This window comes from Molossus molossus, unplaced genomic scaffold, assembly GCF_014108415.1.
Source record: "Molossus molossus isolate mMolMol1 unplaced genomic scaffold, mMolMol1.p scaffold_m16_p_3, whole genome shotgun sequence".
In the NCBI taxonomy this organism is placed as follows: Eukaryota; Metazoa; Chordata; class Mammalia; order Chiroptera; family Molossidae; genus Molossus; species Molossus molossus.
Window position 1 is genome coordinate 119,831,630 of NW_023425366.1, and position 12,988 is coordinate 119,844,617.

General features: G+C 46.7%; 1 protein-coding gene across 10 annotated transcripts; it reads left to right on the top strand.

Moving 5' to 3' along the window:
- Positions 1-1,721: 1,721 nt before the first annotated feature.
- RNPS1 (RNA binding protein with serine rich domain 1) lies at positions 1,722-11,574 on the top strand. 10 transcript variants are annotated; one of them, XM_036279807.1, is made up of 9 exons: positions 2,039-2,300; positions 2,718-2,727; positions 5,467-5,654; positions 5,895-6,050; positions 6,704-6,895; positions 7,167-7,269; positions 7,518-7,671; positions 10,014-10,155; positions 10,551-11,571. In XM_036279807.1, exons 3-9 carry the CDS (start codon positions 5,584-5,586, stop codon positions 10,648-10,650), a joined length of 918 nt encoding a protein of 305 aa, XP_036135700.1. In that variant the 5' UTR covers positions 2,039-2,300; positions 2,718-2,727; positions 5,467-5,583; the 3' UTR covers positions 10,651-11,571. The 10 variants fall into 10 exon arrangements, with proteins under 10 accessions (XP_036135696.1, XP_036135703.1, XP_036135705.1 ...); XM_036279803.1 differs by lacking the exons at positions 2,039-2,300; positions 2,718-2,727 and adding an exon at positions 1,722-1,908; XM_036279810.1 differs by lacking the exons at positions 2,039-2,300; positions 2,718-2,727 and adding an exon at positions 1,722-1,908 and having other exon boundaries at positions 5,499-5,654.
- Positions 11,575-12,988: the final 1,414 nt, after the last annotated feature.

A 12,988-nucleotide genomic window follows, 5' to 3' on the forward strand; every position in this document is an offset into this window, starting at 1 on the left:
ATCATAGTGAAGACACCAGGCTACCCATGCCAACCAGGGTGCGTCAGTGATGCCCTGGGCAAAGGCTCTGGGTTCAGGGCCCTTCAGGCACCCATTGATGGTTGGTCCAGAATGTATGGGGCTTCAACATGCAGCCTCCTCACAGACCTCCATGTGCTGCAAGCCTGGACCCCCAGACCACCCCATTCCTAATACCAATCCTCTGCGCCTCTTCACTGCTGCAGGACCAAGGCTGCCCTTCTGTTCCATTACCCCTCCATGCCTGGCCTTGGCAAATGTAACAGTGATAAAGAGAATTTAACTTATTCTAAATGGCCCCCCTATCCCTGCCATCAAATTTAAATCCAAAGGGAAGACCTTGACCCAGACTGACTCAGCCTGTAGATCTGCACCCCCAAGGAACATGTTGATGCCTCCGTGGAGGGGACTCGGGGCAAGTTGCTCCTGCCACACCCCATTTGTCTGGGACTCCTCACACAACCCTTAGCACTGGGTAGTGTAGGGGCACACTTGACATCCCTGGATGGGGGACGCGACTGGAGGAGGGAAAGGAGTCACCATCATTAGCTGAGAACACCAAGTGGAACAGAGAGCAATGACTTGCAGAGGGCGTCAGCAGCACCATGCATCCACCCCAAGTCACTAAGCTGGTCCTTCCAGCTGACATCTAATCGGTCTCCAAGTGGCGTCTCCCAAGTGGTGTTGGTCCCTTCCTCCAGAAAATCACCTTAGATCTATTTCCTTCTCTTCCTTACTGCACCTACACCTACCTGCACAGACAACGTCTGGGGTTAAGTGCAAATTCCTTTCTCTCGCTAATAGTCAAGGAGGACGCGGGGGCGGGGCTGAGCAGGGGTACGGGAGGGGATGAATACAATTGGCACAGAAGTGAACAAAACCCAAAAACCTGACTTTCTCAGCTCTGAGTTTTACTCCGACAACCTGCTGGCTAGGCCGGGGCCTCTACACCCTCATCCCTTTTTTTCAGAAAGTTCTGACAGTGCCTCCCAGCCTACATCGTCCGCGGATGGGGGGCCGGGGGGAGGGGGGCAATGAAGCCTTGTCCGGTATCTTGCATATCCTCCATGTCCCCCGCACCACTGAACTCCATTTTCCTAGCCCTGGCCTGAGAGCTGCCACATGGGCCTCCCTTCGATTCTTCCAATGAGCCTCCGTGCCTTTGCATCTCTGTTCCCTCTGCCGGCGCGCTCTTCCACGCAGCTGTAGTGTCACCTCCTCAGAGATGCCTTCCGTTCTGCACCTTGACTTCTACCTTGCCTTTTGCGTCCGGTTCGTTCTGACCACAATGCCCCGGCTTGTCCATCCGGCCGAATTCCGTCGATGCAGAAGCCGCGTCTACACGGTAAACTCGCACACCACGCGTGGTTTCTAATTGCACAAACCCATTACGCAACGGCCCTGCGGGCCTTAGAGGCCGGCTGCGGGAGGCCGCAGCGCCTGCGCACCTGCGAGCCCCTCCTCGGCCACCGCCCGATCCCCCAGGGCGCGAAACAACCCGGTGGGGAGTTTAGCGCCCGGGCAACTGCCAGGTCCCCAGCGAGCCCAGTGCGCACGCACATGGAGAGAGGCAGGGCCGCATTAAGCCCCTCGGCACCGCCCTTACAGCCCCAAAAAGCAGCCAATTTGTCGGCCCCGTGAGCCACTAAGCCAACCCAGGGTAGCCCAAGACCGCGGTCCAGAGAATGAGAGAGTAACCATTCCGAAACAGCCCTCCACAAACTGCCACGGCCTGTAACACTCTGAGCGGTCGTGCCCATTGGCTGAAGCGCTCTACGTCATCGCTGTGCGCCGAACAGCGGCGTCTTCCCGCTCCTTAACCCTGACGACTGAGCGGCGCCGACCTCAGCGGCTGCGGAGAACGGGAGGTGGTTGCTCTGGCGGGAAGATGTAAGTGGGGGAATCCGACCCCATCCGAGATTCCGGGGGGCGCACCCCGATACCGGCAGGGCGCATCGTGGAGCCGGCGCTCTCCTCGGCCCCGCGGTGAGGACGGCGGCCTGGCGGTGCAGCGCGGGGACTAAGAAGAAAGAGTGTGGCCCGGGGTGGACAGAGTGGGAGGGTCCGAGGCCGCGGCCCGGAAGTAGTCGGGATCACGGCGGGCGGAAGGGCGGCCTCGCGTCGTCCGCCCTGCAGCTGGCCCAGCTAGGCCCGCGGGACTCCGAGCAGCCGCGACCGCGGCCTCTGCCCTCAGGACCCTCTCGCCGGGCTGGAGACCCAGGCCTGCAACGCTGGGCCCTGCCCTGGAAACGCTTGCCGTCCGGCGCCTGGACTGGGGAGTTGTGAGTGGACGGGCTCGGCGAGGTCGCGTGCGGGGCCCGTGTCCCGGTGGGTGCGGAGTTACTTTGTGGGATACCCTGGAAGACCCACTAATCCTCCCTTCGGGTCAATTAATTCAAACATTTACTGCACAAATGTTTACCGGGTTCCTGTGTGCCCTTCTTGGTGTTAGCTCTTTAGGATACAGCCCCTGATATCATGGAGCTTAGTTTGACGGGTTACCCCAGAAGGGAAGGTTAAAATCAATGGAGGAGAGACGTGGCTTTTTCTCGTTGTTACTTTGTATGAATTGTGCTTAAAATATAAAATGTACTTTTAAATGTGGAAGGTGCTCTGAAGATTTGAGCTGAACGCCATCTCGAGATTTAACTAATTGTTCTCTCCTCTCTCTGACTGTTGGACGCGCACCTTTTCCGGAGGATGGGGGAGGTAACCAAAGTCCTGTGCTGTTACCTGAACTTGTGTGAGCAGAGCACCTCAACCTTTGCTTTTTATCATTCGGCCACACCCAACAAAGCATTCATTTACTCTATGGTTCTTAATTTTTAGTATTTAAGAATAATCGGTGATGCTTGTTTTCACAAAATACATTCGGATAAATCTTTAGAACTGGGTTGGGGTCCAGGAATCTGCACTCTAGATCAACGCTGTTCAATAAGGCAGCCATTGGCCACTTCAGGCTATTGAGCACTTGAGATACATCTATCCCAAATTGGGGTGTTTTTAAGACTTAATATTGGGGGGATAAATAATGTGGCTACTAGAAAATTTTAGTAATTGTTGGACAGTGTTGCTCCTCGTGATCCTAATGGGGGCCATGCAGGGACCACTTGTTGAGCACTTAGGGATGTGTGACTTTGGGGACAAGGGTTTATATTAGAAAAGAGCCTCTAAACATGGAGAAACAGCCCTTTCATTGAACATGAGCCAACATTTACTGAGCCTTACCTAGGTGCCAAATCTTTCATGGGTTGATTTGATTGATGTCCTTGATGGGTTAAGTGACATCCAAGGTTACATAGCAAAGTTAACTTAGGCAAGCTGATTCCAGAGTCTTAATCATAATCACTAATTGTTCAAGGACGCTAACCTTATTCGGTTTTGCCAGCTCAGTGTCTGTGGTACCTTACTGTTTGAAGGCAAAGAATTAAAGATTTTACAGCCCTGGAAAAGAGGAGCAAGGGATGTTCTGCTCTTCCACTCATTTGATTGTCCAAGGCGGGTACTCTTTCTTGAATTGGAACATTATTTGAATTTTGAACACCCCTACACACGCGGAAACAGAATCCCAAATGGTGTGCTGTGTCCAGGTTACTTACAGGCTATCAAAACAGGTGGGACATCCCTGGCTTCTGTGGTTCAGTTGGTTGAACCTGGGGGTTGCCAGTTCAATTCCCAGTTCGGTTCTGTCAGGGCACATGCCTGGGTTTTGGCTCAATCCCCAGTAGGAGGCGTGCAAGAAGCAGTCAATCGATGTTTCTCTCCCCCTCAAAAAATATTTTAAAAAGAAAAATGTGTGACAGACGTAGTTAAACTGACATCCTGAGATTTTTGCTTACAACTCAAGCAAATTGTACGAAACCTCACTGGAATTACCGAAGCAGCACTCCCCAGGAAATAGGGCACATAATGAATTAGTAGTTTGTTCTTGAGTAATATTTACTAATGACCATTTATTGAGCACATGCTGCAGTTCAGGCACTTTGCTAAATCCTTACCTGCGGTATCTCATACAGTTCCAACGTCTGTTTCCCACCCCTGCTCCCGGCATTTTATTTTTGAAAGTATATAAACGTACAGAAAAGTTGAAAGGATTGTACGGTGAATACTCGCATTACCACCATCAAGATTTTATAAGTTACATTTCTGCTATATTTGCTTTATCATGTATGTAGCCCCACTCATCAGTCTTATTTTTTTTCTTGCATTTCAAAGTAATTTGCATGTTTTGGTATACTTATTCCATAACACTTCCATATGCATATCATTAAAAGTTCAATAGTTACAGTGAGTACTTTTTTTTTTAATCCGCACTCGAGGACATTTTTCCATGTTTTGTTCAGATAGAGTGGGAGGGAGAGAGACAGAGAGAAACATCGACGTGAAAGGGACACATCGAGTGGCTGCCACCTGCACGACCAACCAGGGCCGGGGACAAACTGCAACCCCGAGGTATGTGCCCTTAGCGGTAACCGAACCTGGGTCTCTCTGGACCGCAAGCCGAGGCTCTAACCACTGAGCCAAACCGGCCAGGGCTAAAGTGTGAAAATTGATAAATCTCTTGTTTGTTTTGTTTTGTTTTGTTTTTCTTGGTACTTGCCCGTAGCGGGAACCAAACCCAGGACTCTCTGGTCCACAGGCCAACGCAGTAAACCGCCAAGGACACAATGAATACTTTTTAACATTGTTTCATTGTTTTTTAAATATTCATATGGGATATTGTTATCTGTGTTTGGGTAGTACGCTTTTTTTTTTTTTTTTTAATCCTCACCTGAGGGCATAATTTGAGAGGGGAAGGGACAGAGAGAAGGGGAGGAAAATACCTCTATCGGTTGCCTTCTGTACATGCCACCACCCAGAATCTAACCCACAACCCAGGTATGTGCCCTGACTGGAAATCGAACTGGCAACCTTTCAGAGCACAGGACAATGTCAACCAACTGAGCCACTCTTGCTGGGCAGGGTAGTAAACGTTTTGGTGCCGTGACCAGTCATTTTTAAAGTGGTTTTTGCTTCCAGTAAATAATATATATCTAAAGTATCTTATAAGGAAATTAGAGCAATAAAACAAGATCTAAACCTATTGGGAGAGCCACACTCATTTAGGTTTTTCTTTATTTTACATGCAAATGTGCTGTAATTTTTCTGTGGGACTTATCATCAAACTTTTAAGTGAAAAAATGGGTATTGTACCATCTATAAAATAACAGTGACCAGCATCACCAATATTTCCTTAAGAAAAGATGAGCTGAGGTGACAATTCTGCTGTGTTTGATGAAGATGGGATCCTCCCTAAGGAAATGGTGATGGTCCCCATGTGTTCCTGGCTTTATAGATTCTCATGCTGTGTTCCTTGCCGCCATCTCGTGTGCTCAGCTTTTGGCTGCAAAGTAGATTTGTTGCCTTGCCAATTTGTTCACTCTGTACATCCTTTTATCTTGTTATTAGGCTGCACTTTGGCGTAAATTGCAATCCATTAGGGATCATTTCTCAGACTCAAGTTAGAAGTGAGAGCTCAGATAAGTGAGGCCACCATTGCTGCTTTGAACACCTCAGAAGGGGAGAATGGATTTATCAGGAGTGAAAAAGAAGAGCTTGCTAGGAGTCAAAGAAAATAATAAAAAGTCCAGCACTAGGTAATCCTTCTGTCAGAGTTTTCTAGTACTACTTTGGGGGTGCTTGTTGCGAGGGACCCTCAGAAATGGGGAGATTGGAAATGTCTTGCATTCTACAGTGAAAGTGTCCTAACCACAGATCATTTTGTTCTGTGATGGTCTGGGATCTCTATAGCTGCATGGATCCCCTCTTGGGTTGTGCTGTTGTTTCAGGGTTCAGTCAAAGGGGCATGCAATCTCACACTCTTCCTCACCATCCAGGGCTCCTTCTCCTACCAAACGCAAAGACCGCTCTGATGAGAAGTCCAAGGATCGCTCTAAAGATAAAGGGGCCGCCAAGGAGTCGAGCGAGAAGGATCGTGGCAGGGATAAAACTCGAAAGAGGCGCAGCGCTTCAAGTGGTAGCAGCAGCACCAGGTAGGGTTGATGGAATAAAGTGTTGAGAGGTCTCATGTCCCTCTTGAGCCCAAAGAGTGCTCTGTCTTTTTTATTACTTATTTTAAAAACACACTCATGTTGTTAATCGGGATTCTAATTGTGGCTGACTGGTTTGGTGTTTACTCTGGTTATATATAGAAGTTTCTGTTTGTGTTTTTTCTTTCTTTGAGATGTTGAGAAATGGGACATCTTGGAATATATTTTTCTCTAAAGTACTTTTTATTTAGAGTTGTAATTGGATTGCACTAGCCCAGAACTTGTTTTTTTTTTCCATTGAAAACTAGCATCAGTCACGTCAGTCAGTAGTCACCTTTCAGGCTAAATTGGTGGCTCTGACTTGCCAGTCGTCTTCTTTACCTTTCAGTAGACAAGGCTTCTGTGTCAGTAGGAAGCAGCTCATTCTTCCTTTCCTGTCACTGCACAATGTGAATGCTGTGTTCTGTTTCCACCAAGGGTTTTGACTTGAGAGCAAGATGGTTAATGTTTTCCCCACTGGGGAAAGTAGTGCCGCTTGGAAATATGAGGACAGCTGTTTACTCTTGGGAGCATGTGCAGGCTTGCCTGTGCTGTGAAGAAATGTTGCTCCCATCTGTTGTCTGTGACCCCTTCCCACCCTCCATCTCACCCCTCAGGTCTCGGTCCAGCTCTACCTCCAGCTCGGGCTCCAGTACTAGCACTGGCTCGAGCAGCGGTTCTAGCTCCTCGTCAGCATCAAGCCGCTCGGGAAGTTCCAGTACATCCCGCAGCTCCAGCTCCAGCAGCTCCTCCGGGTCTCCAAGTCCTTCTCGGCGCAGACATGACAACAGGCGGCGTTCCCGCTCCAAGTGAGCTCTCCTCCAGCACAGTTTCTCACTAAACTTGTGAATTATCTTTGAGCTTAAGTTTACAAACTGGGGGCTATAAAGTTACTGTAGTTATTCTAAAAGTAGACCAAGAGTCCTTCTCTCCTGGTAGCATTTCTAAGACAGGGATGATATGCATGAACTAGCTGGAAAAGCTTCCTTATTTAAAAACTCATGCTAGCAGTTAACATCTCCACTAAAAAGAAACTGACTTGACAGAAATTGTTTTGATGATTTTTTTTTTTTCAATCAGATCCAAACCACCCAAAAGAGATGAAAAGGAAAGGAAAAGGCGGAGCCCTTCCCCTAAACCCACCAAAGTACATATTGGGAGGCTCACCAGGAATGTGACCAAGGTGAGGAATCCCAAATCTACCCAGTGGACCAAGCAATGGTGTCTTTGGATGTAGCTTTTCAGAGGACTTGTGTGATGGTACCTGATTCAAATAGTGTGCTGATGAATTCCTTTTAATGAGGTATATATGTGTGTGTCTAGGAGATTTGCCCCCAAATGCTAAGGTTGTAGTTATTATGTGATGAATTCTCTTTGACTCTTACACAAGTGACTGGTGCTTAAGCATTAGTGACACTTCTTTCTCTTTAGGATCACATCATGGAGATATTCTCCACCTATGGGAAAATTAAAATGATTGACATGCCTGTAGAAAGGATGCACCCACATCTATCTAAAGGCTATGCATACGTGGAGTTTGAGAATCCAGATGAAGCCGAGAAGGCACTGAAGCACATGGATGGAGGTGGGTGTGGGTGGGCCCTGCCAGTGCTCCTGAACTCCTTTCTCTATTCCCTAAGACCAGCTACCCACCACATGTAGAGACCTTTAGAACCAACTTCCAGCCTGGCTACACATTAGAATCTCCCTGGAGCGCTTTAAGGATTTTAATTCTTATTCAGTGGGTGTGTGTTTAACAAAAACATGTTTTGTGGAATAATTATTCTTGAAAAATTCAGCACACATGAATATATTAGCATTTTAAAATTTTTTCAGTCTGTTAAAAGCTTAAGGACTGAGTGGGTTTTTTTTGTTTTTTGTTTGTTTGTTTGTTTGTTTGTTTGTTTGTTTACAAAGAATATATTGTGGCCCTGGCCGGTTTGACTCAGCAGTTGGAGTGTCAATCCACAGACCTGAGAGTCTCGGGTTTGATTCCGGCCAAGGGCATGCACCTCAGTTGCAGTTTATCCCCAGTGCCGATTGGGGTCATGTGGGTAGCAACCAATTGATGTGTCTCTCTCACATTGATGTTTCTCTCTCTTCCTCTCTCCTTTCCTCTTCTGTCTGAAGATAAATGAAAAAATATCCTAGGGTGAGGATTTTTTAAAAAGAATATATTGCTAATATAATGGAGCCATTTGACTTTGGTATGGGAACATTTTCTTGAATCCTCTCTGAGAGCCATTTTTCTATTTTACTGACATTTCAGGACTTTTAGAATTTTTTTAAAAGTTTCTGAATTCACAAATTTACCCATTTCCTGAAAACTTGTATCTTAACTATTTATGATGACATTGGCAGCTGTTTGGTATTGAGAAGAATAGTTCGAATGTATCATTGTCTCTGCCCCAGATCACTACTGCTATAACCCAGGCAGTTAGGGCCAAGAGCCAGAACTGCCTACAGCACTATGTGAGCTGCCAGGATGAGTAGGGAGGAGAATTTGAGCACCCCAGAATCTTGGCGTCCTTGGAGCCCCATTATACACTTGAATAGCTTAACAGGTTTTGTTTGTTTGTTTGTTTGCTTGTTTTGGGTGGGGTGATTACCCTTGAGCCTTGGTAGAGCTTGGATACTAGGAAATTTTCTTTAATACTTAGCTAACTGTTTCAATGTATTGAAATCACTCTGAACTGTTTTGGGGAGTTCAGAATAAACTACAGTCCATCACTCTGCACGCATCAGCTTTTGGCTTTGTGAATCACATCTTCATATTAGAGATTGTCAATCATGTTTGACAGAGTCTGAGCACTTGCTAAAAATTCAGGAGACGGATGGATACATCCAAGGTGTGCTGAGATTTTTTTGTACTTTTGTTTCCCCTTTTTGTACTATGCACCATCAAATGGACCAACTCCATGTTGTCTCCAGAAGAAAAGTGAAAAGGTTTGGCCTTTACTGGTAGCTGGCCAGAAGGTGGATTTATCTCTTTTTTATAATCAGTGCCATGAATTCCCTAACTGGGACTGGCTTTGGCAGTGCCAGGACCAGCTTGGGCTGCAGATACTTAAGTTATGCCTTTTGAGTCTCTTCTGAATACAGGTCCCAGTTATCCCCTCGAAGCCTTAGAAATGTCCTTGAAGGTAGGAGCTGAGAAGATAAAAGAGCTCAGGGGCTGTGCTTGGTCCCCTGAACAATCCGTAGACTGAGGTTGGACTCTGGGATTCCTGGGTCTGCGCCTCAATTTCCTTTGGTCTTTCTCTCACTGAAGCCCTGCAGGCTCCTCTGGCCTCCTTCCTAATCTCTACCTCCCTGGGGGCACTGTTCCAGGCAAACTTGACATCTCCTGAACCTCATTTCATCTTGTTCCCACATTCCTGACATGTTCTTCCTCCTGAGACCCACTTCTCAGGTGATCACAGTTCATCCAAAACCTGGTGCTGATCATCCCCCATCCCCAGCTTCCCATCTGATCCATCACCTGGTTCTGGTGATTTTACATCCCAGTTGTCCCTTGAGTTTTCGTGAAACCCCCTAGTGGGTCTCCCTACTCTGGCCTGTCCCCTTCCCATCATTCTTGAGAAGGAAGCTCAAGTGCTAATCTTACGGTCCATCCCAGGGCCAAGGCACACTCTTCCCCTCAACTGGGTGTTCTTTGGTTGTTGACATGGATGGCAACTTCTCTGAGAGGCCATCTCAATGCATCAAGGTTGAGTCCCCAGTTCATTTTCCATGCCCACTTAATAGTTTTCTTAATGAAATCGTCAGTGATAGTAATTATGTGTTTATGTCTGTGACAAGTTGAATTTGTCCTTACTCCCGGGGCCCGTTTATCTTGCCTTCGATGGTATGCCTACATGTAACATGGGTCCTGGCCTCAAATAGGTGCTTATTAGATATTTTGTGACTTGATCCTTTTTTCAACAGGACAAATTGATGGCCAAGAAATCACTGCCACTGCTGTGCTGGCCCCCTGGCCTAGGCCACCCCCCAGGCGATTCAGTCCTCCCAGGAGAATGCTGCCACCACCTCCCATGTGGCGCCGATCACCCCCACGGATGAGGAGAAGGTGAGCCAATTTGGGTTTTTTGGGTTTTTTTATATATATACACAACACAATGTGACAGTGATGACTTTGGAATCTTATTCAGCCCCATATACATGCACATGCGTGCACACACCATGATGGGAGTGGGAAGGCATTGTTGGCATAGGTGGCCTTCAAAGCTCATGTTCATTATAGCAGGGGAGAGGAAGAAGGACCTGCAGAAGGTGTGGCTCTACAGGTCACACCAAAACTCTAAAACATCTTTCCTTTCCAAGTTATCCTGACTTGGAGTATTGGACCAGGAAACTACAAAATTGTTCCAGAAAGAAGCCAGCCTTACCCCTGCAGTTCAAGATGCAGAGCTGATTCCATGACATGTGCTTCAGTGTCTGATGTGGTTTTTCCTCTTCCCACAGGTCACGCTCCCCGCGGCGCAGGTCCCCTGTGCGACGGCGATCCCGCTCACCAGGCCGCCGCCGCCACAGGAGCCGTTCCAGCTCTAATTCCTCCCGATAAGCAAGCCACTGAAGTTCTGCCCCATAACTTATATCCCATCCAACTCAATTCTGTCACTTTTCTAGCCGAAGGATAGTCAGTAGCAAACATTCTCACTCGGGGGCAGGCTTCCAAAGGCAGCATTGAGAAATTTCCTCTGAAGGCCAAGTTTGGCTGCAGAAGTGTTGGTTTGGGATTGTGCCTATGAAGATGTTCTCCAGTTTCCTGGCTAGAAAGTTCCCACATTTTCATTCCCTGAGAGTTAGTTCAGTGGCAGGACCAGCAGGAACAGAGCAGGGTTCCAGCTGGCAGTGCCGCCCCAGCATGGGAACACATTTTTCTATTCCAGAGATGACCTAGGGCCAACCTCGTAGCCTGAGGCTCCTTCCAGAAAGGGTATGCTTTTGTGCAGCTGCCATTCCTGTTACCTTGGCCCTGCTCCCCTGCTTGAGTTTCTGACCTCTAGGGTCAGATATCCCATGAGTTGCTGTAAATGGTTCAGTTTTAACATGGTTCAGTTTTAACATGTGCTCATCATGCACATACACTCATACCCCACATCTCCTTTCTCTCTGAAGTTGGTGAGCAGACCCTTCCCCCTTCATGGTGGTCTTTGGGGTTATCTTGGCAACATGTACATTGCTTTTTTGGCTTTTATTGTACAGTCAGTACTATGAATTTTCTGTTTTGAGTTTTTTGTAACTTTGTAGCATTTTAGACAATGTGTTTATACTTTGTTGTGTAGAGTTAAAGGATTGTGTTGAATAAATCTAGGATTAGAATACAGATTGAATGTTGGGTTCACTGCCTCCTTCTTGTACCTTTGCCCCAAAGATAGCTATGGTTGTGAGGGATACATGGCTGCCTAAGTTCTGAATTTTGGTTTTATTTTGTCAACATAAGAAATATTTACAACAATGAGGTATCACCTCACACCTGTCAGAATGGCCACCATCAACAAATCATCAAACAACAAGTGTTGGCGAGGCTGTGGAGAAAAGGGGACTCTAGTACACTGCTGGTGGGAATGCAGACTGGTGCAGCCACTATGGAAAACAATATGGTGTTACCTCAGAAAATTAAACATTGAACTGCCATTTGACCCAGTGATCCCACTTCTAGGAATATACCCTAAGAAGCCTGAAACACCAATCAGGAAGAATATATGTACCCCCATGTTCGTAGCAGCACTATTTACAATAGCTAAGATCTGGAAACAGCCCAAGTGTCCATCAGTAGACGAATGGATAAAAAAGCAGTGATACTTATACACAATGGAGTACTACGCAGCTGTAAGAAAGAAAGATCTCATCCTTTGAGACTACATGAAGGGACCTGGAAAGTATCATCCCAAGTGAAACAAGCCAAACAGAAAGATAAGTATCATATGATCTCACTTATTTGTGGAATATAATGAACATAACAGTCTGAGGAATGGGGTAGTCCCAGAGATGTGGAAGTGGGGTACAGACTGACAATCCCCAGAAGAGAGGGTGGGGGGGAGAGATAAACCACAAAACTTAATATGCATGTGTGCATGAACAGTGGACATGGACAACAATCGGGACAGGGCAGGGAAGGAGGGGGGGGGAGGAGAAACATCTAACAAAAATTAAAAAACAAATTAAAAAAAAAAAAATTTAAACCTATAGAGAATTTTTGTGAGTTTATTTGAGCCAAACTGTCAACAATGATCCAGAGAGGGGCAGTTTTGCACCTTATTTTATACATTAAAATCTAAAGGGAAGATGCAGGTGGGTTATATGAAATCCATTAGTGCTAGATTAGGGAGGTGGGAGAAAGCAAAACAGGGAAACCTCTGGGATTGTATGAAAAGTAAGATGATAGACACATCTTTTACATAGGTGGGTACAGGATAGTTAACAGTCGATTAACATGGTAACAGTAGCAATGAGCGGATTTATAGTCTCAGCCCTAGTGCAGTGGTTGTGCCCTGACGGGTGTGGGAAGAGGGGTGGTTACCCTGACATTCCTAAGGAATGTTATCCTGGATGCAAAAGATAATAGACTTAGTTAAGGTAAAGATTGACTTTTGTCAGGAAAGATTCTAGCCTAGGACATGACTGACTACCTGCCATAAACTGCTTTTAGCTAAAATTTTTTTTATTTCAGCCCTGGCCAGTTTGGCTCAGTGGTTAGCATTGGCCTGTGGGCCAGAGAGTCCCAGGTTTGATTCTCGTTAAGGCATACCTTCTATTGCAGTTTGTCCCCAGCCCTGATTGGGGTCGTGTGGGTGGCAACCACTCAATGTGTCTCTCACAAGACTTGGAAACACTTAAAGTGTTAAAGAACAAAAGTTTCAATCGTTGGACATTATTCTTGACTTTTACTTTGCCCA

Excerpts from the sequence above, each read along its gene's own strand:
- RNPS1 (XM_036279803.1), top strand. The coding sequence starts at position 5,584 with ATGGATTTATCAGGAGTGAAAAAGAAGAGCTTGCTAGGAGTCAAAGAA. Across the intron at positions 6,896-7,166 it reads AGGCGGCGTTCCCGCTCCAA|ATCCAAACCACCCAAAAGAG; the intron begins GTGAGCTCTCCT and ends TTTTTCAATCAG. Across the intron at positions 7,672-10,013 it reads ACTGAAGCACATGGATGGAG|GACAAATTGATGGCCAAGAA; the intron begins GTGGGTGTGGGT and ends TTTTTTCAACAG.